The sequence below is a fragment of the Symphodus melops genome, assembly GCF_947650265.1.
Source record: "Symphodus melops genome assembly, chromosome: 1".
Classification (NCBI taxonomy): Eukaryota; Metazoa; Chordata; class Actinopteri; order Labriformes; family Labridae; genus Symphodus; species Symphodus melops.
The window spans coordinates 2,314,708-2,337,104 of record NC_136691.1 but is presented as its reverse complement, the minus strand read 5'-3'; the positions used below and the strand labels follow the sequence as shown (position 1 = coordinate 2,337,104).

The 22,397-nt window shown below is 41.7% G+C and overlaps 2 protein-coding genes and 2 long non-coding RNA genes across 4 annotated transcripts; 3 read left to right on the top strand and 1 right to left on the bottom strand.

Annotated features, from left to right (window-relative positions):
* The first annotated feature begins 1,311 nt into the window (after positions 1-1,311).
* Positions 1,312-2,300, top strand: LOC306829966. The gene is made up of 3 exons (XR_013779919.1): positions 1,312-1,380; positions 1,463-1,491; positions 2,158-2,300. It is a non-coding gene; the product is annotated as an uncharacterized lncRNA (long non-coding RNA).
* Positions 1,395-8,535, bottom strand: LOC306829973. The gene is made up of 3 exons (XR_013779920.1): positions 8,511-8,535; positions 2,156-2,839; positions 1,395-1,498 (listed from the first exon to the last, which is right to left on the bottom strand). It is a non-coding gene; the product is annotated as an uncharacterized lncRNA (long non-coding RNA).
* On the top strand, positions 6,032-8,646 carry LOC306829955 (uncharacterized protein). Its single transcript, XM_079353174.1, has 6 exons — positions 6,032-6,120; positions 6,230-6,505; positions 6,677-6,775; positions 6,986-7,072; positions 7,155-7,183; positions 7,846-8,646. Coding segments are annotated over exons 1-6 (561 nt in total). The 5' UTR covers positions 6,032-6,119; the 3' UTR covers positions 7,915-8,646.
* Positions 8,647-15,707: 7,061 nt separating this feature from the next.
* On the top strand, positions 15,708-21,438 carry btbd9 (BTB (POZ) domain containing 9). Its single transcript, XM_079356616.1, has 11 exons — positions 15,708-15,908; positions 16,185-16,402; positions 17,240-17,603; positions 17,888-18,155; positions 18,235-18,454; positions 18,718-18,837; positions 19,539-19,648; positions 19,728-19,917; positions 20,067-20,174; positions 20,367-20,445; positions 20,804-21,438. The coding sequence occupies exons 2-11, from the start codon at positions 16,218-16,220 to the stop codon at positions 20,996-20,998; spliced, it is 1,839 nt and encodes a 612-aa protein (XP_079212742.1). The 5' UTR covers positions 15,708-15,908; positions 16,185-16,217; the 3' UTR covers positions 20,999-21,438.
* Positions 21,439-22,397: the final 959 nt, after the last annotated feature.

The window sequence follows — 22,397 nt, the reverse complement described above, 5'->3', positions numbered from 1 at the left end:
CAAACTTCTTCCTCACATTCACCTCAAATTGTCCCCATGATGATGATGACGTTAAAAAAGTCAGATTTATTCTCTTTATATTTCAATCTTCTCTTTTCTCTCTGCAGCTGGAAATACACCGTCTTCCCTCTACAACGTCAGAGCTGGAGACGACGTCACATTAGCCTGTGGAAACGTGATAAGAGATCGGAGTAACTGTAGCAGAACTACATGGACTTGGACCACATCAACAACCCCAGCAGTAGAGCTGTTTAAACTTGGGGAGGTTGCTAAAGACAGTGGATTTCAATCAGACAGACTGAGTGTGACAGCGGACTGTTCTCTGGTTATAAAGAAGGTCAGAAAGGAGGATGCTGGTTATCTTCTATGTAAACAGTTCAGATCAAGCAGACAAAGGCCTCCAGATGCTCAGGTGTTTCTGTCTGTTGTTTCCAGTGAGTATTCACTTCAACTTGTCTTTATAAAATAATCAACATTTTAACATGACTCTGTTGAAGTTTTTTTGTTAAAATGTGTTTTCTCTCATATCTCCGTCCTCACCAGTGACTGAGCAGAAGAAAGATGATCAGGTCACATTAAACTGCTCTATGTCGGTGTTTAATGATTGTAGACAAACAGTGAAGTGGCAGTTTGATGGTAAAGATGTGAAACAAGTTGTGAGGATATCAAACTCTCCCTGCTCTGTCTCTGTGACTCTTCCAACTGATCATGAAATCTACACATCAAGAAATAAGTCACTGGAGTGTAAAGTGGGTGTTGGTGATGGAGGTCAGCAGTTTCCCTTCAGACTTCAGGCCTCAGAGGAGAATCCAGGTAAGAAATGTGATTATTATAATTTTAGAAAACTGTTCATGTACTTATTGAGCAATTAATGCAACACTCTGCTCAAGTGAAAACTAAACTATTCTATAAAGATTTAAACGTTTAAACTTCAAACATAATGTATATGTAAAAGTGTATTAAGGTGTGTATATATGTGTTCAGGTGAGATCACCACAGAATCAGCAACAAGACCGACGGAGAAGAACAAAACAACAACGGACGCAACTGAATCTGGAGTAAACGATCCTTCAAAACTGAAAGGTAAAGGTTCAACTTCTTTTATTTGCTCTTTGAAACCAAATTAGCATGTGCAGGAAAAGGAACTTTGGTGCAGCACCTCCTCAGTGGTTCCTTCAAAAGTGTCGGCTAACAAAGGATATAATCCTTATTATATTATTGTAGGCCTATAGGGAAGAAGAGGTTGATTTTATTGACAGTAAAAATGTTTGTTTGTTTTTGTCCTCTTTGCAGCCCAGTGGAGGTTGATCATTGTGTCTGTGGGTTTGTCAGCTCTCATACTAACTGTTGTGACGGTCGACGTGTGGGCAAGAACTAAAGGTGAGAACCTTCACAGACTTTTTATGAACACACAAATTCTCTGTTGAAGCGAAAGTCGACTCTGTCTCTTGTTTTTCTTCAGGTAAACAAACACGTGTGGATGACAACATGGTGAGTTCTCCTAACCAGTGTTTGTGATGTAAGGCCCCGTGGTCACCTGGTGGTTTTTTCAGGGTAGGGAAGCGCTGGCTGTGCACTCAGAAGCTGCATGAAGGGTCCAGTAACCATTTATTATCATTTCCACCGTGAAAAGTTTGGAACAGTACCAAAATAAGAGCTCTGCACCGTTCTTCTTCTTTGGTGCCCTTCTGTTTGGGGTCCATGGGTACTAAAGGGTCCCATTCTTCTTCTGGAACATTGAACTGAATTCATGGCGGGCTACACTGTGTTGGGCTGCTATGATGTCAACAGGCAAGGCAGGCAGCTGATTTGGGCCCCAGACCAGTAGGGGGCGCTCTAAAGGTTGACAACCTTTGAACCACAGCAGCAGAGGCTCAGTATGTGCAAATTTTGCAATGACAGTCGGATACCTCCCTGAGTGGGGCCCCACCTGACGACGTTCCCTCTCGTTGCCCTGCTTAGCGTAGCATGCATTTTTAATTTGAAACATTTATCGATGAAAGTCAACCGACGGAGAATAAAGAGGAGTGAACTGTCAAAGATTAGATAAAGAGACAAAGAGGAAGCCAAGTCAGAGTTGGAAAACTGGTGATAAATGCTGGTTGGAGGGGCCCCTATTTATTTTGGATTGACTGTGTCCTCATTGTTTTTTAACAGGTGATTGAAGACCATGATGGTGATGATGATGTCGTTAACTATGAAAACGTCAGACCTTCTGCAGTGTGACCAAAATCTTCCGTCTCTGTCAGCCTACAAAGATCAACAACTGGTGTTTCTATCAGTTCTTGTAGTGTCTCCTCGACATGAAGGAAAACCTCCCTCCATCGGTGAACTTCTCAGTTTTCCATTCAAACAAGAATTTATTTAAACATAAAGAATCAATCCCAATCAAAGAGATTCAATGACCAGAAAATGTGAAGAAAAAAAACCCTTTCCAGACCTAAAATGAATGTAAATAAATGTTATATATATTATATCTGATGCACAGCATGTTTAATTTTGTTATAGATGTCCCATGATGCTGTAATTCACTCCCCAACCACCAGAGGGCCCCGTTACCTCTTTAAAAAAAGACTTAAACCCTTCCTCATTCAAAGAGCCTTAGTTCACTTTCCTCTCATCTCTCATTGTATACTCTTTGTTTTTACTCTGGAGCACTTTATTTTTATTTAAATGCAACGTGTTATCATTATTAAAGGCAGGGTCGGTCATTTCCTCCAGATACACTTTTTCCAGATTGTGGTTGAAATTGTCTTTAGGTCCTAAAAGAAACTAATAACTCAGGTGCTCCGAAAAAGCAACAGAGAAAATCTGTAAAAACTTCGACCAATGTCCCAATCTGATGAACCAATCACACGCCTCCCTGTCTGCCTGCTTGTTATATGGGGTGAGTGCAGACGGAGCCCCGAGGGAATGACTTTTTTAAAGTCCTGCTACCTTTCGAAATGGACCAAACCTGCCTTTAAGGCGCAGCTTGAGATATAACACTCTCCTTATTTCTGTCTCTGAATAAAGGAATACAAAGCTTTTAAAATGAATTGCACTTTATTTCTATGTTCTGTACAAGTTACAAAGATTCTCAGAGAGTGTGTGGACATAAACAGCTGTTCGGCTGATTGACAGCTGAACGTGATCAGCTGATGTCGCGTCATGTGACGCTGTCGAGGAAACCACGTCTCATGTGTCTTGAAGCTGATTTCCTCGGTCCTCTCTCCTCTGCTTCGTTTCCTCCGTGCATCTCTGGTGGGCGGGACTAAGACGCAAGTGGACGAGACAACTCGGAGGACACTCGGTGCAAATAAGGAAAGTGAGACGTACCCACATAGTATGGAAGGACCGGCTGTGTGTGATCTGTATGTATGGATTTATGATCGATAGCAACCGGTTGGACAGTGTTTCTTTGCACATGGTGCTTACTAATAAATGTAACGTGGAAACGAAAGAATGACAAGAAGGAAAGTTATTTGACGCAACACACACGGAAACAGCGCGTCATCCGGGTCACTCCTGGGAGTTAAACAAACAACAAAAAGCTTAGTGTTGGATTAAGCTTCTACACAAACATTGTGTTATGTTATCTGAGCTAACTAAATAATCTCCTGCCTTTTCATTTTGAGCCCGTGTGTCTGTGCGTGATGACGGAGGTCACGTGCGTGCATGAGCGGTATGCGCGCTCGCGCGGTGCCAGCAGCGCCATTATCGGCTCTTAGTAAATTCATAAATCTCGCTCCGTCGATAAACATTTAAATCATTTAAACGTATTTTTTAATTGTTAAAATGTAACCAAACTGATATTCAGTTCCTGGTTATATATTCGATCTACACCTCATCAGTTCTGCAGAGTCTTGAACAATATTTATAAGGTTATTAATTAGTTTTGTCGTGTTTGTATTGCCCCCCCGGGGACAAATAAAGTTTTTTTTGTTTGTTTGTTTGTTGTTTTATTTTGAATTTTGAATTTCTGATGTTTACCTCGCCATCATCAGTGAAACCTTAAGAGCTCTGACCCACATTCTTAGAAAAACACTGTTGCGAGAGCGCGGGGATCTCGGCTAAGCAGTTGGCATTTTTAGGAATTATTTTAATATTCTAGTTTGTTGCTCTTATTTACTACTTGACCTTGAAACCTCGACCCTGCCTCACTTTGACTGCTCGGTCTGGGCCAAGTGTGAATCTCGTCAGGAGGACCAATAACTGCCTTTCATAAAGATATCGCTGCTGCCTTGAACTAGAACATCACTATTGGTTATTAGGAGCGGTTTAAGAAATACACAGTTTATTCAGCTTTTATACCTTTAAAGTTATTGAGTTATTACAGTTTTGAAGTCATTCCCCTCTATGGTCAGATCATAGGCTGTTAATACTGGAAAGGCCTCCTTCGCAGCCGTTACCTGGAGGGGACTCTCCTTGGGTCTCTCACACCCTAGTGGGTCCTAACCACTTTAAAGCAGAGTGAAAATTCTCCTGTGAGGGGTCAAAGAGTCAGCTGAGCTCTTCAGCTGTTGACGATGAGCACTCTCCATTGCTTCAGACCGGTGTGGTGAGGTGAATCGTCTGGGAACTTTCAACAACACTTCCTCTAAATCTTCGAGGTGCAATCTTAACACCTTTAACTTCCTCAGTCCATCTTCCTGTTCAAAAACAGGAAACTTCTCACAGTGTTTGAACTTCACACTGTTTATGAGTCTTAACCGTCTTATACTAACTATTTCAGTTCTTTGCATCGAAGAAAATTCAAAGGAAAAATTATAAAAGTGAACATTTTTACAATTTGTGTCTGACATGAAAATCTATTAACAGACTCAAAGTCACTTTGAGGAAGTGATGTCATACTAACCACAAGAAGTAGATGATGCTTAAAAAAAAAACCAACATCTTTATGAACTCACAGTTCAGTTCACAGTTGTGAGCCTGACACCAGAAGAAGAAGACCGACTGAGAATCATGATGGACGGGTTCAAATGGAATCAAATGTCTTTCATTCTTGTGCTCGTGCTTCAACTAGCAGGTAAGAAAACGATCACATAAGAATATAAAATGCACAAAAACAAAGAATATCTTTCAATATTTATAAGAAAGCTTTATAACTTGGGCTGTGTAACGTGTCGATGGAGCGTAAGTGTCAGGAGGAGACTTAATACATGAATTAATTTGCAGCAAGTTGGTTACATAAAAGTTGTATTTCTTCTGTTTTTGTAATCACTGCCCAGTTTTTACCTCTGTACCTTTCATACTTCACAACACATCATTTAAAAGTAATTAAAGACAGAGAAGAGTGTATGAGATATTATCATCCTGACTGAAACACTTCTGAGAATCTCTAAAAAATGAAAAATAAACATGCAGTATCTATGTTTTTTTCTACTTGGTGTCATAAATGTTCGAGGAGGTTTGCTGCCAGAAAAAGAAAAAAAGTGACGCAAGTGTTTATTAAGAAGTTAATGAGGAAGTGACTCTTAACGGATTAGAGGAAGTACATAAACATTTCTGTTGAACAAAGATAAAGACGCAGAAGATGATGGTAAATGGTTGAATTTAAATGTATATTTTTTTCTGATAATGATGCTTTAATTTAAAGTTAAGGAGACATGAAACATGAACAGTCTTAACAGAAGACGATGTATTCATAGACTGGTGTATTTGTTTTCAGGGCAAACTTCATGGTTCATGATCTCTTAAACAGCAAACTTCTTCCTCACATTCACCTCAAATTGTCCCCGTGATGACGATGACGTTAAAAAAGTCAGATTTATTCTCTTTATATTTCAATCTTCTCTTTTCTCTCTGTAGCTGGAAATACACTGTCTCCCCTCTTCTACAACGTCATAAGTGGAGACGATGCCGCATTGACTTGTGGAAACGTGATAAAAGATCAGAGTAACTGTAGCAGAACTACATGGACTTGGATCACATCAACAACCCCAGAAGTAGAGCTGTTCAAACTTGGGAAGATTGTTGAAAACTCTGGATTTCAATCAGACAGGCTGAGTGTGACAGCGGACTGTTCTCTGGTTATAAAGAAGGTCAGAAAGGAGGATGCTGGTTATCTTGTATGTCAACAGTTCAGATCAGGCACACAAAGGCCTCCAGATGCTCAGGTGTATCTGTCTGTTGTTTCCAGTGAGTATTCACTTCAACCTGTCTTTATAAAATAATCAACATTTTAACATTTAACATTTTAAGTTTTTTTTTTTAAATGTGTTTTCTCTCATATCTCCGTCCTCACCAGTGACTGAGCAGAAGAAAGATGATCAGGTCACATTAAACTGCTCTGTGTCGGTGTTTAATGGTTGTAGACAAACAGTGAAGTGGCTGTTTGAAGGTAAAGATGTGAAACAACAGCAAGGTGTGAGGACATCAAACTCTCCCTGCTCTGTCTCTGTGACCGTTCTGAGTTATCATAAAGTCTACACATCAAGACATAATTCACTGCTGTGTGAAGTGGGTGATGGTGACAAAGCACAGCAGTTTCCCTTCAGACTTCAGGCCTCAGAGGAGAATCCAGGTCAGAAATGTGATTATTATAATTTTTGAAAACTGTTCATGTACTTAATGAGCAATTAATGCAGCACTCTGCTCAAGTGAAAACTAAACTATTCTATAAAGATTTAAACGTTTAAACTTCAAACATAATGTATATGTAAAAGTGTATTAAGGTGTGTATATATGTGTTCAGGTGAGGTCCCCAGAGAACCAACAACAAGACCGACTGAGAAGAACAAAACAACAACGGACGCAACTGAATCTGGAGTAAACGATCCTTCAAAACTAAAAGGTAAAGGCTCAACTTCTTTTATTTGCTTTTTGAAACCAAATTAGCATGTGCAGAAAAAGGAACTTTGGTGCAGCACCTCCTCAGTGGTTCCTTCAAAAGTGTCGGTTAACAAAGGATATAAGCCTTATTATTTTATTGTCGGCCTATAGGGAAGAAGAGGTTGATTTTATTGACAGTAAAAATGTTTGTTTGTTTTTGTCCTCTTTGCAGCCCAGTGGAGGTTGATCATTGTGTCTGTGGGTTTGTCAGCTCTCATACTAACTGTTGTGACGGTCAACGTGTGGGCAAGAACTAAAGGTGAGAAACTTCACAGACTTTTTATGAACACACAAATTCTCTGTTGAAGCGAAAGTCGACTCTGTCTCTTGTTTTTCTTCAGGTAAACAAACACGTGTGGATGACAACATGGTGAGTTCTCCTAACCAGTGTTTGTGATGTAAGGCCCCGTGGTCACCTGGTGGTTTTTTCAGGGTAGGGAAGCGCTGGCTGTGCACTCAGAAGCTGCATGAAGGGTCCAGTAACCATTTATTATCATTTCCACCGTGAAAAGTTTGGAACGGTACCAAAACAAGAGCTCCGCACCGTTCTTCTTTTTTGGTGCCCTTCTGTTTGGGGTCCACGGGTATTAAAGGGTCCAGTTCTTCTTCTTGAACATTGAACTGAATTCATAGTGGGCTACACTGTGTTGGGCTGCTATGATGTCAACAGGCAAGGCAGGCAGCTGATTTGGGCCCCAGACCAGTAGGGGGCGCTCTAAAGGTTGACAACCTTTGAACCACAGCAGAGGCTCAGTATGTGCAAATTTTGCAATGACAGTCGGATACCTCCCTGAGTGGGGCCCCACCTGACAACGCTTTCTCTCGTTGCCCTGCTTAGCGTAGCATGCATTTTTAATTTGAAACATTTGTCGATGAAAGTCAACCGACGGAGAATGAAGAGGAGTGAACTGTGAAAGATTCAATAAAGAGACAAAGAGGAAGCCAAGTCAGAGTTGGAAAACTGGTGATAAATGCTGGTTGGAGGGGCCCCCATTTAATTGGATTGACTGTGTCATTGTTGTTTTTTAACAGGTGATTGAAGACCATGATGGTGATGATGATGTCGTTAACTATGAAAACGTCAGACCTTCTGAAGTGTGACCAAAATCTTCCGTCTCTGTCAGACTACAAAGATCAACAACTGGTGTTTCTATCAGTTCTCGTAGTGTCTCCTCGACATGAAGGAAAACCTCCCTCCATCGGTGAACTTCTCAGTTTTCCATTCAAACAAGAATTTATTTAAACATAAAGAATCAATCCCAATCAAAGAGATTCAATGACCAGAAAATGCAAAAAAAACCTTTCCAGACCTAAAATGAATGTAAATAAATGCTATATATATTATATCTGATGCACAGCATGTTTAATTTTGTGATAGATGTCCCATGGTGCTGTAATTCACTCCCCGACCACCAGAGGGCCCCGTCACCTCTTTAAAAAAAGACTTAAACCCTTCCTCATTCAAAGAGCCTTAGTTCACTTTCCTCTCATCTCTCGATGTATACTCTTTGTTTTTACTCTGGAGCACTTTATTTTTATTTAAATGCAACGTGTTATCATTATTAAAGGCAGGGTCGGTCATTTCCTCCAGATAAACTTTTTCCAGATTGTGGTCTAAATTGTCTTTAGGTCCTAAAAGAAACTAATAACTCAGGTGCTCCGAAAAAGCAACAGAGAAAATCTGTGAAAACTTCGACCAATGTCCCAATCTGATGAACCAATCATACGCCTCCCTGTCTGCCTGCTTGTTATATGGGGTGAGTGCAGACGGAGCCCCGAGGGAATGACTTTTTTAAAGTCCTGCTACCTTTCGAATATGACCAACCCTGCCTTTAAGGCGCAGCTTGAGATATAACACTCGTTCCTTATTTCTGTCTCTGAATAAAGGAATACAAAGCTTTTAAAAGAAATTGCACTTTATTTCTATGTTCTGTACAAGTTACAAAGATTCTCAGAGAGTGTGTGGACATAAACAGCTGTTCGGCTGATTGACAGCTGAACGTGATCAGCTGATGTCGCGTCATGTGACGCTGTCGAGGAAACGACGTCTCATGTGTCTTAAAGCTGATCTCCTCGGTCCTCTCTCCTCGGCTTCGTTTCCTCCGTGCATCTCTGGTGGGCGGGACTAAGACGCAAGTGGAGGAGACAACTCGGAGGACACTCGGTGCAAATAAGGGAACTGAGAAAGGCCCTTGGTGCAAATAAGACACTTGGGATGTACCCCGTGAGTCTGTGCGTGATGACGGAGGTACGTGCGTGCATGAGCGGTATGCGCGCTCGCGCGGTGCCAGCAGCGCCATGAACGGCTCTTAGTAAATTCATAAATCTCGCTCCGTCGATAAACATTCAAATCATTTAAACGTATTTTTTAATTGTTAAAATGTAACCAAACTGATATTCAGTTCCTGGTTATATATTAGATATACACCTCATCAGTTCTGCAGAGTCTTGAACAATATTTATAAGGTTATTAATTAGTTTTGTCGTGTTTGTATTGCCCCCCGGGGACAAATAAAGTTTTTGTTTGTTTGTTGTTTTATTTTGAATTTTGAATTTCTGATGTTTACCTCGCCATCATCAGTGAAACCTTAAGAGCTCTGACCCACATTCTTAGAAAAACACTGTTGCGAGAGCGCGGGGATCTCGGCTAAGCAGTTGGTATTTTAGGAATTATTTTAATATCCTAGTTTGTTGCTCTTATTTACTACTTGACCTTGAAACCTCGACCCTGCCTCACTTTGACTGCTTGGTCTGGGCCGAGTGTGAATCTCGTCAGGAGGACCAATAACTGCCTTTCATAAAGATATCGCTGCTGCCTTGAACTAGAACATCACTATTGGTTATTAGGAGCGGTTAAAGTAATACACAGTTTATTCAGCTTTTATACCTTTAAAGTTATTGAGTTATTACAGTTTTGAAGTCATTCCCCTCTATGGTCAGATCATAGGCTGTTAATACTGGAAAGGCCTCCTTCACAGCCGTTACCTGGAGGGGACTCTCCTTGGGTCTCTCACACCCTAGTGGGTCCTAACCACTTTAAAGCAGAGTGAAAATTCTCCTGTGAGGGGTCAAAGTGTCAGCCGAGCTTTCAGCTGTTGACGATGAGCAGTCTCCCTTGCTTCAGACCGGTGTGGTGAGGTGAATCGTCTGGGACCTTTCAACAACACTTCCTCTAAATCTTCGAGGTGCAATCTTAACACCTTTAACTTCCTCAGTCCATCTTCCTGTTCAAAAACAGGAAACTTCTCACAGTGTTTGAACTTCACACTGTTTATGAGTCTTAACCGTCTTATACTAACTATTTCAGGTCTTTGCATCGAAGAAAATTCAAAGGAAAAATTATAAAAGTGAACATTTTTACAATTTGTGTCTGACATGAAAATCTATTAACAGACTCAAAGTCACTTTGAGGAAGTGATGTCATACTAACCACAAGAAGTAGATGATGCTAAAAAAAAAAACCAACATCTTTATGAACTCACAGTTCAGTTCACAGTTGTGAGCCTGACACCAGAAGAAGAAGACCGATTGAGAATCATGATGGACGGGTTCAAATGGACTCAAATGTCTTTCATTCTTGTGCTCGTGCTTCAACTAGCAGGTAAGAAAACGATCACATAAGAATATAAAATGCACAAAAACAAAGAACATCTTTCAATATTGATAAGAAAGCTTTATAACTTGGGCTGTGTAACGTGTCGATGGAGCGTAAGTGTCAGGAGGAGACTTAATACATGAATTAATTTGCAGCAAGTTGGTTACATAAAAGTTGTATTTCTTCTGTTTTTGTAATCACTGCTCAGTTTTTATTGTTGTCATTTGTACCTCTGTACTTTTCATACTTCACAACACATCATTTAAAAGTAATTAAAGACAGAGAAGAGTGTATGAGATATTATCATCCTGACTGAAACACTTCTGAGAATCTCTAAAAAATAAAAAAAAACATGCAGTATCTATGTTTTTTTCTACTTGGTGTCATAAATGTTCGAGGAGGTTTGCTGCCAGAAAAAGAAAAAAAGTGACGCAAGTGTTTAATAAGAAGTTAATGAGGAAGTGACTCTTAACGGATTAGAGGAAGTACATAAACATTTCTGTTCAACAAAGATAAAGACGCAGAAGATGATGGTAAATGGTTGAATTTAAATGTATATTTTTTTCTGATAATGATGCTTTAATTTAAAGTTAAGGAGACATGAAACATGAACAGTCTTAACAGAAGACGATGTATTCATAGACTGGTGTATTTGTTTTCAGGGCAAACTTCATGGTTCATGATCTCTTAAACAGCAAACTTCTTCCTCACATTCACCTCAAATTGTCCCCATGATGATGATGACGTTAAAAAGTCAGATTTATTCTCTTTATATTTCAATCTTCTCTTTTATCTCTGCAGCTGGAAATACACTGTCTCCCCTCTACTACAACGTCAGAGCTGGAGATGATGCCGCATTGACTTGTGGAAACGTGATAAAAGATCAGAGTAACTGTGACAGAACTACATGGACTTGGGCCACATCAACAACCCCAGAAGTAGAGCTGATTAGACTTGGGCAGATTGTTGAAAACTCTGGATTTCAATCAGACAGACTGAGTGTGACAGCGGACTGTTCTCTGGTTATAAAGAAGGTCAGAAAGGAGGATGCTGGTTATCTTCTATGTCAACAGTTCAGATCAAGCAGACAAAGGCCTCCAGATGCTCAGGTGTATCTGTCTGTTGTTTCCAGTGAGTATTCACCTCGAACTGTCTTTATAGAACAATCAACATTTTAACATGACTCTGTTGAAGTTTGGATTAAATTGTGTTTTCTCTCATATCTCCGTCCTCACCAGTGACTGAGCAGAAGAAAGATGATCAGGTGACATTAAACTGCTCTATGTCGACGTTTGACATTTGTAGACAAACAGTGAAGTGGCTGTTTGATGGTAAAGATGTGAAACAACAGCAAGGTGTGAGGATATCAAACTCTCCCTGCAATGCTTCTCTGACCGTTCCGAGTTATCATTTAGTCTACACATCAAGAAATAAGTCACTGGAGTGTAAAGTGAGTGTTGGTGATGGAGGTCAGCTGTTTCCCTCCAGACTCCAGGCCTCAGAGGAGAATCCAGGTCAGAAATGTGATTATAATAATAATAAAAAAAAAACTCTTACCGTGATTATTGACCTGTAATAATTTGACCTTTTAATCTTCAAACATAATTAATGTGCAAAAGTTTATTAAGGTGTGTAAATCTGTTCACTTGAGACCCCAATAGAACCAGCAATAAGAAAATTACCAGGACCGACTGAAAACATGAAAACAGCAACAAACACAACAGAGTCTGGACTGAAGGATTCTTCCACACCGGACGGTAAAAACTCAACTTCTTATGATGTTCTTTACTCTGTCAAACCAAAGGGAACTTTTTCCACAAAGTTTATTTTCCAAACAGTTCATCATCATGGATGATTTTCACACAATGAGGGAGATAGGATAGCTAGCTCTGTTAGCGTGGCGAGATATCCCAGGATGCTTTGCGCAGACAGTCACAATAAATGGAGGCACATTTTCTGTAAGCTGTCACAGCACAGCAGGCAGTTTGTTCCTGTTTTATTTTGAACATGTGAAGATGTAATAATAATAATAATAATAATAATAATAATAATAATAATAATAATAATAATAATAATGATAATAGTAGTAGTACTAGTAGTAGTAATAATAATAATAATAATAATAATAATAATGATGATGATAATAATAGTAGTAGTAGTAGTAGTAGTAGTAATAATAATAATAATAATAATAGTAGTAGTAGTAGTAAAAATAATAATAATAATAATAATAATAATAATAATAATAATGATAATGATAATAATAGTAGTAGTAGTAGTAGTAGTAATAATAATAATAATAATGATAATGAAGGAAAAAATAATCATAAAAATAAGGAATAATAGCAAAATATATATATATATTTTTGTAATTAAATCTTAAAAAACCTGCAAATATATCGATACACATCCATTTAGCGTCAAAACTACCAAATGCAAAGTTCACCACTTTTTAAAATCACCTATAATTATCTCATCTAATTTGATACAGGTTTTAAAACTGAACAAAATTCTGCAGCCAAAATACTGAACTCCGTCGTCTCTTTCTCCCTCCAGTTTTGAAGTGGGTGTCGATCACTGTGGCTGTGTTGGTTGTCATCGCGCTTGTTGTGATTGTCGTGACGGTCGTGAGGAGGAAGCGAGCTGCAGGTGAGCGCACGCATGAAACCGGACAACAACAGGAATGTTTGAGAAAACTGTATTTTGTGGAAATAGTTGACCCTCTTGTTGTGTTTTTCAGGGAACACGAGACCGAGGGATGGCGATGCTGTGAGTTAAAAAATCTCATCTTTTATATTTTGATTGTATGGCTGAGACACGAGCGGATACGTTCAATTTACTTACATGATAATTGTTTAACTTTTGACTCACGTTGAACTGATTGCATCCCTGTGTTGAAGTTGTATATTTCAAGATGTTTTGTTTTCCCATCAAACCTCAAACTGGACCGGATGCAGAAACCCATCAGGACATATTTAGATCTCCTCGTGTTTGTCAGAGTCGATCCAAAAGTTACTGAGCTGTCGTCTTTCTGCTCTTCTTTGTCTAGACTGATCCTGAAGATGGTGTTACCTACTCCTCCGTCACGATCTCCGAGAACAAAAACAGACAAGCCCAGGTACGCTGTCTATAACCTAATTATGTTGTGTGACAGACATCCTTTGTTTTGTACCACTCATCTTTATTTATATTGCACCAAATTCATAGAGAGCAGGTCTAGACCGTACCATTTATTGTATTATTACATCGCACTTTGCAAAGACCCAACATGAATCCTTAATGAGCACTAAGCAACAACAGAACCGGACTGATGATGAAGAGTCGTCTGCAGAAACTGTTGAGTTTGAGAAGTGGGATAGAGCTATAATGGTAGATGCATATTTAGCAAAAACAGCCTAGTATGGTTTTCTACTGATCAGTCTAATACTTACGTTAGCAACATATTGATGATGAAACGGGGCGTGTTTTCATTTCATTTATTGTCCACAGTGTGGAAATTTGTCTTTGGGCTCATAAAAAACAACAACAAGCAGAACACCAACAACAACAACAACACTTACACACAGACGTCTTTAGGGCAAAAGGCAGGACAGCAATGACAGCTACCTACGACAGTTTATATGATGTTTTTTTTACTGGCAGGTCCGGAGTAAAAAAGATGCTGATGAAGGCGCTGAAGTGACCTACTCCACTTTGAAAGCTCCCTCTGTTGATCCCAGCATCCGCTAGGCTTCCTTCACCAGCTGTAGGGAATGTGTGTGTTATAGGGAAAGTAGAAACTCAGAATTAACACTGATCGGCCCTAACATGATGACCACCTGCCTATTATTGTGTGGACACCGTCTCGTCTTGACGTGGACTTCACTAGACCTCCTCAAGGTGTCCTCTGGAATCTGGCACACACACACAGACACACAGACACACACACACACACACACACAAACACACACACCTTCTTCCATTTCTGCAGCGTCCACTTCTGATGCTCAGATGCTCCATTGTAAGTATTTTTGATGGAAGACGGTTCTGTATGTTACGTCACTGCCTCATATATCCCACTCACTGACAGGTGTCTGTGTTATTCACTTCACCTGTCAGTGATTGTAAAGTTATGGCTGAGCGATGTGTATAAGTGTAAATGTTTTTTAATGTGAGGCCTTTTAATGTGCTCGTTAATGTTAATCATGCTTAACCATCAAAATGTTTCTTTTAATTATTATACTCATTTGTCTTTTGTGTCACATGACATTTTCTGGAGTGTTTATAATATATTTTTTTATCACATATTTCTTGACTCCATGACCTTTTTTTTTTAGCCCTAAAAACAAAATATTCTAAGAAATCTGATAGCAGAAGTGATGTGACATGACTTCATTGCACAACTGAACAGATATGATGACATTTTAAAGGCTTCCTGTCAGAGAAGTTCCAGAGAAGTTCCAGAGAAGGAGCTTACACAACTAGAGATGAACTTTTATGAGGTGACAGTTTACTGATTAAATGACGCAGACTTCAGTATCTTTACCAAGTGACATATATAATGTGACTTTTAAAGTTGGCAAATAAAAGAAGAATATTTTTTGTGAAATTCAGATGGATAAAAAAAAAAACCTTCTCTGGGAGATTTGGATGAAATTGATTGTTAAATATTCAAAATTGTATTGTATGGTGTATGTATCCTGTGTTGACCTGCCCAGGGACCACAGATGGAAATTAGCAAACTGCTATGATCTGGTACGAAGCATCTTTTCTCTGTGAGATTCATGTTGTTGTTGGTACATGGTCCCTGACAACTAAACAACTAAACTAAAATTGAGTTATGGTCATTTCACTGATTGTCCCTTTAGTGTCACCTGTTGGTGAACTGCCATACAAGTTTACAGTCAAAACAATCTGTAGAGAGATTCATGTAGATTATGCAGTGGAATAAGACATTTTCAAATAGTATGTTTAAGTATAATAAAGATAACTACTCAGTAAAAGGCCTCTTAAAAAGTGTTGGTGTTTTTTCTCCAAAGAATTGAGGCACATGAACATGAAATGATGCCCTGGCATGTTTGAATTGTACTCTGGTAAAAGTGGTGATCATTGAAAACAAATAATATGGCCACAGATAAAGACCACAGGCTGATAGGCACTACGATGTCGGGTGTGGTCAAACATTGAGAATATTTCAAGGTCGTACACATCTTTAACAATCATGTTCCAAATACAACACCGCAGGAGAAAACACAAGAAAACATACGAAAGGGGAAATAAATTGAAAGCAATTACCGCTGCACCACGAAAAAAGATTAAACCCAACTTTTACTTTGAAAGGCAGTTTCTTGAACCGGAAGTGCCTGTCTCCTGACCCGGAATGATTTGATCCCGTCGGAGACGCTGGAAGGGGGTTTTTTGGATTTGGATGAGGATTTGACTTCACGTTGGATTATTAAATTCTGATTTATTTTCTGAAAACACTCTTTACTCGACATTAAGAGTGGATGAGAGCTGCTCGGTGAGTTTTTTAAAAAGCGGAAACGTTAAACTAGCTGTAAGCTAACATTAGCTCAGGTGTCAAATATACGCGATGTGAACAAGAAACCTTTCGTTTTAGCTTTCATATTCTGCTGTGGGAGTATTTCTGATCGGATTCTTGTACTGTGTTACTGAAATATGAACACTTAAGACTCTCAAAAAAGATTTAGTAAGGTGTTTGTTTACGCCTGTCGTTAGCCGCTACATGCTACATTAGCTCATCGCTTGTCGGGTTTGTTTACGTCTCTTCCTTCAGATGTGACTCCCCCCTCTTGACGAGCCGTCGACCATGAGTAACAGCCATCCTCTGCGTCCCCTGGCCTCCGTGTCGGAGATAGACCACATCCACCTGCTGTCGGAGCAGCTCGGAGCCCTGGTGCTCGGAGAGGAGTACAGCGATGTCACCTTCATCGTGGAGGGGAAACGCTTCCCGGCGCACCGGGTCATCCTGGCTGCTCGCTGTCACTACTTCAGGTACACGTGTGTCACCTGTCACCTGAGTTACCCCGCTATATGCATCTATAGAGATGCCATGTTAACCTCTGGCCTGCAATTCTAGGGGTTGTCACGCTTTCAAAGGGGGATATATTATGAAAAGTCTGCTTGTACAAGATTTTTTTTAGTATTTATGTGTGTAACCTCAGTGTCTATCAACCCACAACACGTGAAATAAATCCATCCAGTCCTTTGTTTGTGGTCTGCAGAAGTCTTAAAACACAGAAAAATGTTCTGTTTCAAATGTGCTCTCCTTGTGATGTCACAGTGAGATTCTGGTAAATTAATCTCCTCCCATGGTATCCCCCCCCCGCATGGAGTAAAACTTTTGCACATGTCTGCAATTTTTATTGTCTCTGCAAAGGAGTGATAATACTGGGTAAAACTCAGGGGGCGGGGCTTATTGCATTTAAAGAGACACACACAAAACGAAGCGTTCTGAGAGAGCTGGTTTCTACAGGGTCACAAACCTCCTCTGCTGCTTGACTCATGTTATATTTGGACCAAAGCTCAGCGCAGATGTTTCATTTAGAGCACAGAGGGGAGTGTTTGAAAAGGTGGGAAAAAAAAAGGGGGAGAATATGTCGTCTTTCATGACATGTTTAAATCCAATAGAGAAACCAGGGCTGCTCAGTCATAGCAACATTATAATCACCACACGTTCCATCAGGATTTGGTTATCACAATAGATGCGCCTCGTGTGGGTCGGCTTGTTCTTGTTCATTATGTTCACATGATGACACATTTGCTGTGGAGAAAGTTTTGTAAAAGTTTCATCCATCTTAAAAGATCCCAAATCGTCTTCTGCTTCTTCAGGGCTCTGCTGTACGGCGGGATGAAGGAGTCCCAGCCCCAGGCAGAGGTGTCTCTGGAGGAGACGCGCGCTGAAGCCTTCTCCATGCTGCTGCACTACCTGTACACGGGCCGGGCCAGCCTCAGCTCCGCCCGGGAAGAGGTGCTGCTGGACTTCTTGGGTCTGGCTCACCGCTACGGCCTCCAGCCGCTGGAGGACTCCACCTCCGAGTTCCTCCGCACCATTCTTCACACTAACAACGTCTGCCTGGTTTTCGACGTGGCCAGTCTGTATTCTCTGAGCGCGCTCAGTGCAGCCTGCTGCGCCTACATGGACAGACACGCACCGGACGTGTTGAACTCTGATGGCTTCCTCCTGCTGTCGAAGGTGAGAGTTGAAGAAGGAGTACAAGACTGCATCTGCTGGAGGCTCAGCCTTAATTCCTGCACGTACAGCGATCTCCAGTGCTGTGTTTCTGATTTTTAAAACAAATTATCTTCTCATATTTTATATCTGAGGTTAATTAAGTCAAAGGACTAAAGAGATGTTGAACCGATGTTTAAACCAGCTTTTTAAGTTTTGAAAGTTGATCTTTGATGTTTCAAAGCAGCCGACGTGTTTTGTGTTTTTTGATTCTCACCCCCTTTAAACGAGCACTCCTGTATTTGTAGACCGCCCTGCTGACTGTGGTCAGACGGGACTCGTTTGCTGCCACTGAGAAGGAGATCTTCCAGGCCTTGAGTCGTTGGTGCCGGCAGCACGTGGATGGCGCCGACACACAGGAAGTGATGGCAGCGGTGCGGCTTCCGCTCATGACTCTAACAGAAATGCTGAACGTGGTGCGACCGTCCGGCCTGCTGAGCCCGGACGACCTGCTGGACGCCATCAAGACCCGATCCGAGAGCCGCAACATGGACTTGAATTACAGGGGCATGCTCAGTGAGTGTCCCACTCCAGTCCACGCATCTGTTGCTCTCTCGATGTTTGCATCTGAACAATTCTTCTTCTGGTGTTTCAGTCCCCGAGGAGAACATCGCAACCATGAAGTACGGCGCTCAGGTGGTCAAAGGAGAGCTGAAGTCGGCGCTGCTGGACGGAGACACCCAGAACTACGACCTGGACCACGGCTTCTCCAGACATCCCATCGAGGAGGACGGCCGAGCCGGGATCCAGGTCAAACTGGGCCAGTCGTCCATCATCAATCACGTCCGCCTGCTGCTGTGGGACAGAGACAGTCGGTGAGAAGACGCTCACGTCATCCTGCCAGAAGAATTCTAGCTTTTACATTTGTACTGGAACAAAAACATATATTAGAGGGGAGAGAAACACTGATGACTGAGAACGCAGCCAGTTTAGAGACTCTGAGCGTGACTGTAAAAAGGAGCTTTTAGATACTGACATCATAAGATTCTGTTTGAACGTAAACTGTACAGACCTAATCTGTCACGGTTGAAGCTTTCTGTTCATGTGTTTTTAAAACGTCTTTATCTCCTGGTTCCAGGTCCTACTCGTACTACATCGAGGTGTCGATGGATGAGCTGGACTGGGTGCGAGTTGTGGACCATTCAAAGTATCTGTGCCGCTCCTGGCAGAATCTGTACTTCACACCACGAGTTTGCAAGTATGTGGTTTTTTTTAGGTTTTTTTTAGAGAGACTGAGAGAGACTGAGACTGAAATGAGGAAGAGAGAGAGGATGAGGAAAGGAGCCACAGGTTTAACAACTGGTTACTGGTTTATGTACCGAGAGCAGGACCGAACTGATATGGGGGAGGAAAAAAAAAATGAACACCTGCATTTATTTATGCATCTCTTGGTGCACAAACACCAGAAGTACGCCTCACTTTTTCAACGTTGTGCTATTGATAGGAGTTCAGCGTTAACATTATTCAAATGAAGCCACGAGAAGGCACCTCAATGAGCGCGTTCTCGAGAGGAACGGTTGACCTTCTCGCTTCCTCTCTCAGCCTCCTCGTGTGTGTGTGTGTGTGTGTGTGTGTGTGTGTGTGTGTGTGTGTGTGTGTGTGTGTGTGTGTGTGTGTGTGTGTGTGTGTGTGTGTGTGTGTGTGTGTGTGTGTGTGTGTGTGTGTGTGTGTGTGTGTGTGTGTGTGTGTGTGTGTGTGTGTGTGTGTGTGTGTGTGTGTGTGTGTGTGTGTGTGTGTGTGTGTAACTCTGCAGATATCTGGGGGCAATTTTCAGTCCCAGTTATTCCAAAAGAAGGAATGTCCCACTCGGCCTCTCCCTGTACATTTCTGCTTCTTTGAATCCGGGATTGTAGCTGCTTGATTGTCCTGATCACTTCGGTGTGTCTCTTTGTGCCTCAGGTACGTTCGCATCGTGGGAACACACAACACGGTCAACAAGGTCTTCCACCTCGTGGCCTTCGAGTGCATGTTCACCCACCACTCGTTCACGCTGGAGAACGGCCTTCTGGGTAAAACACCGAAGAGAAGCACAACGTGTCTATTATTTTTAAAGACTCTGCTCTATAATCGTATATCTACGCTCTGCAGTGCCCAGTGAGAACGTGGCCACCATCACGTCGTGTGCCAGCGTCATCGAGGGCGTGAGTCGCAGTAGAAACGCCTTGCTCAACGGCGACACGCGCAACTACGACTGGGACTCGGGCTACACGTGTCACCAGCTGGGCTCGGGGGCGATCGTCATCCAGCTGGCTCAGCCGTACTCCATCAGCTCTCTGAGGTACGTCCACACACAGCGCTGATTTAAAGTACAAATCTCAACAAACACTTGTGTTATATTTATTTTAAAGAAGATACCAGCGTTTGTTTTGAACGCGCCACAAAAACAAAAACAACTGTCTGTTGTCTCTCCACTTCCTGCCCGCTCAGGCTCTTGCTTTGGGACTGTGACGAGCGCTCCTACAGTTATTACATCGAAACCTCCACCAACCAGCAGCAGTGGACCAAGGTGGTCGACCGCACCAGGGTGGCGTGCAGGTGAAGCTCCTCCTTTTTTTTTTTAAAGATTAAAGGAAGGACGGTCGATTTACTTCGATTTGCTTTTAAGAAACTGAAAAAAACACAAAAGAAGAAGAAAGACAAAAAGTGTTCTAAAGATAAGAAAAAGAGAGTTTTAAAGAGAAATACTCCATGATGTGTTAAACGTCTTTTTCTCTCTCTCTCTCACAGATCGTGGCAGACGTTGAAGTTCGATAAGCAGCCTGCGTCTTTCATCCGTATCGTTGGGACTCACAACACAGCCAACGAGGTGAGATACCTGTGGAGGGATTTGTGCCGTACTGGTGATGACGAAAAGAGGGCACAATCACTTCTACTTGGATACTCGATTCATTATTTTAAATAAATAGTGCCGTCCGTTCCTGTTTGGACTCTTTAGTGCCCCCTGCAGGTGATTCGTTGGTGAGGTCGATGAAGCCTGTGAGGTTTATTCTTCAGTATGAATGTTGTAGAGGCGTAATGAGACGAGGTGAACAGTGCTGTGTGTGTGTGTATGTTCAGCTGTGTGTGTATGTGGAGCTCCCTCACTGCACTATGCAAAGAGCTGGTGTCTGACCTCTCTCTCTCTCTCTCTCTCTCTCTCTCTCTCTCTCTCTCTCTCTCTCTAGGTGTTCCACTGTGTTCACTTCGAGTGTCCGGCCCAGCTGGAAACAGAGGTCACCGAAGGCAGCCCGGGCCTTGACTCGTCTGACGCCGGCTCCACCACCCAGCAGCCACGACCCCAACGACCTTCACGCACACACAGCCTGCTGCCCTCCCAGCCCTCCTCGTCCTCGTCCTCGTCCTCACAGTCCCATCATTAAGAGCCTCCCTCGCCTCCCTCTCATTGGAAGGTGATGAGAGGGAAGGGAGGCCTCAGAATGCCATTTTTTTGTTTTTGTTTTTGCACAGCCTTCATCATCCAGAATGCACTGCTGCGAACGCTGCTAGAGGCGTCTCATTGTCATAACTCATGGTCCGTGTGTCAGAAGTGCAACATTAGAGACTGGTGTGTCTGTAGCATCATTCAGGGCTCCAGTCTTCCCACTTTTGAGACAGAGAGTTAGCGATTACATCCACTGACGTAAACTCTTGTGAAGGTACTTTTTTAGCTACTCAGACTCCGGGTTCTGTCCTTCAAAAAAAAAAAAAATCCTCAACGTGAAATCTTTACTCGTCCAAAGATGAGGCACACACTAAACTGTGGTTAGAACTGCAGTAAGACCAGGGAGGGAGGGGGGGGAAGGGAGGGAGGGAGGGGTTGTTGCTACCCAAATTTTACAAGTTAACATTTCCAAAGTTGGAGCTATTTTTTTAAGAAAACCGACTCTGCTCACTTTTCTTACCATCAAGCTAACAGGGTAGCAGTCGAGTATTTTTCAAAAAGTTTGGAATCAAATTGTTCAAATGTTGCCAAAGCTGTGGAGCTGATGCATCCTGTCGCAACTCCCACCTAATCCTGTCGTGCATTTTGCATACTGAGTAAAAGCTGTCGGGTACGTCGCCGACTGTACTCTCGCAGCGGAAAACCAAAATGAGCGGTCGTCCTGTCGGTGTGACTTTATCACAGCTGAAATTCATACCTCAAGAAGAAGAAGAAGAAGCTACTTTCAAACTAAACTCTGAGTGAATTAGGTGTCTTAATTTAGCATTTTAAGCACTTGCATAGCCGAGCAGAGGAGTGATTTGGGAATTTAATTAGGTTGTAGAGAAGAGAAAAAAAATAAATCAAGGCTGAGGGGCTCGGACCAAATTATGTCTGCACTCTAAAGGCTGCAGGGAAGTAAGTTTATATACAGTTTCTACACACGAGCAGCTGCTATCGGCACTTTAACTCAAGTACTCAGAAATAAAGGTCGCAGCTTGGGTGTCCTGCCTGAAGTTCAGCACTGAAGTGCTGGATTTGGTAACTTTCTGTGTGTTTGTGAAGTTAACTGCAACACCTCGCGCTTGGTTTCGAGCTGTCTGCTGTATTTTGTTTTGTTTTGTTTTGTTTTGAAATTAAGCTATCAGTGCTGTGGTTCCTGTGTTTTTTTCTTTTGTTTTTTTTTTGTGTCCTGATGTTGCACTTTTGAGTTGTCTTGAAAATATCCTTTTATTTCAAACCTTTGATTTCATGTTAGGAAAACCTGAGATATCCTGTTAGCCTAAGACGACCTCGCCGATGATTCTATAAGCCTTCTTTTTGACGTACCCATCTCCGTTTGATGACGTTAGAATAGC